Source organism: Sphaeroforma arctica (genome assembly GCF_001186125.1).
Source record: "Sphaeroforma arctica JP610 unplaced genomic scaffold supercont1.8206, whole genome shotgun sequence".
Classification (NCBI taxonomy): domain Eukaryota; class Ichthyosporea; order Ichthyophonida; genus Sphaeroforma; species Sphaeroforma arctica.
Window position 1 is genome coordinate 1 of NW_014032352.1, and position 1,143 is coordinate 1,143.

Sequence of the window (1,143 nt, forward strand, 5' to 3'; positions counted from 1 at the left end):
GTGTGTGTGTGTGTGTGTGTAGTATATATATATATATATATATATATATATATATATATATATATATATATATATATATAGTGAAGAAAAATGCAAAACCATCTGCATTCATTTTAACGCTTACATTCGAAATCAACTCGACGACCAATTTGTGTTTCTTCACATGAAGAGAAAATGCGAATACCGCTAAAGATGTACACATCACAATGATGCTATTGGGTTCAGTAAATGCAGACTTGTAAACGTACATGTGAATGTACATCCAGCAACAACGGACGATAAAACTGGACACAAACGCACTCAAATCACGTGAATCTGGACATCTAAGACCTTGGGCCATACCTTGTCCAGCATTGCTAATGCCCTTGAGAGGCCCCATAGCGGTCATGCCAACGATCATAAGACTAAAAATGTGCACAGTAGACCCAGACATCCACATCATGAAGGCGTTCATAGGCAGAGTCTTCACCGGTGATTTCGCCAGATCCCATGCTTTCTAATGATCCGATTGAGACGAGTATTCGAAGTGTGAATAACGACTTAATACCGGCAGTCTAATTCGAATAGCCTAGGTGTCTGCATGCCGCCTATAGACTGACTTCGTTTGGATATAGGCAACGCACTCGGACATTCGAGACCATTGGATGCAAAGTAAAAGGGGGACTAGCCCTCCCTCTTCCCTGGGGGGCGTAAGACATCCGAGCATTTCTGCTTGAAACCAAACACCCACAGCGTAACAATTGACCACAAAGTGAGCCTATTGCTTCCGTGTCTGAGGTCTGTGTTATACATTAACAGTGAAGTGCGCAATCTGACATGCTGCGGCAAAGGGGAGTATCAACAAACTCAAACAGTCTGTCAGCAACTAGGCAATCACTAAAAACCATGACATTCATACAGTGGTAAAAAACCGTTTGCGTTCAATTCACCACCTACCGCTTGTTTGAGTTGCTCCAGTTCCTGTGTCTTCATGACATTGCCAGTGGAGTCCTGTAGATAGAGTGTGACACGGTGTGTGTGACACGGTGTGAGTGCCTGACTACATGTATATATATATATGGAAATATATATATATATGTGTGTGTGTGTGTGTATGTGTGTGTGTGTGTGTNTGTGTGTGTGTGTATGTGTGCGCGTGTGTGT

At 42.4% G+C, this 1,143-nt stretch overlaps 1 protein-coding gene across 1 annotated transcript; it reads right to left on the reverse strand.

The window, feature by feature from the left end:
• Positions 1 to 342: 342 nt before the first annotated feature.
• On the reverse strand, positions 343 to 496 carry SARC_16493 (hypothetical protein; the record flags this gene model as incomplete). The annotated part of the gene is made up of 1 exon (XM_014289402.1): positions 343 to 496. A coding segment is annotated over one exon (154 nt), but the record flags the coding sequence as incomplete, so codon positions are not given.
• Positions 497 to 1,143: the final 647 nt, after the last annotated feature.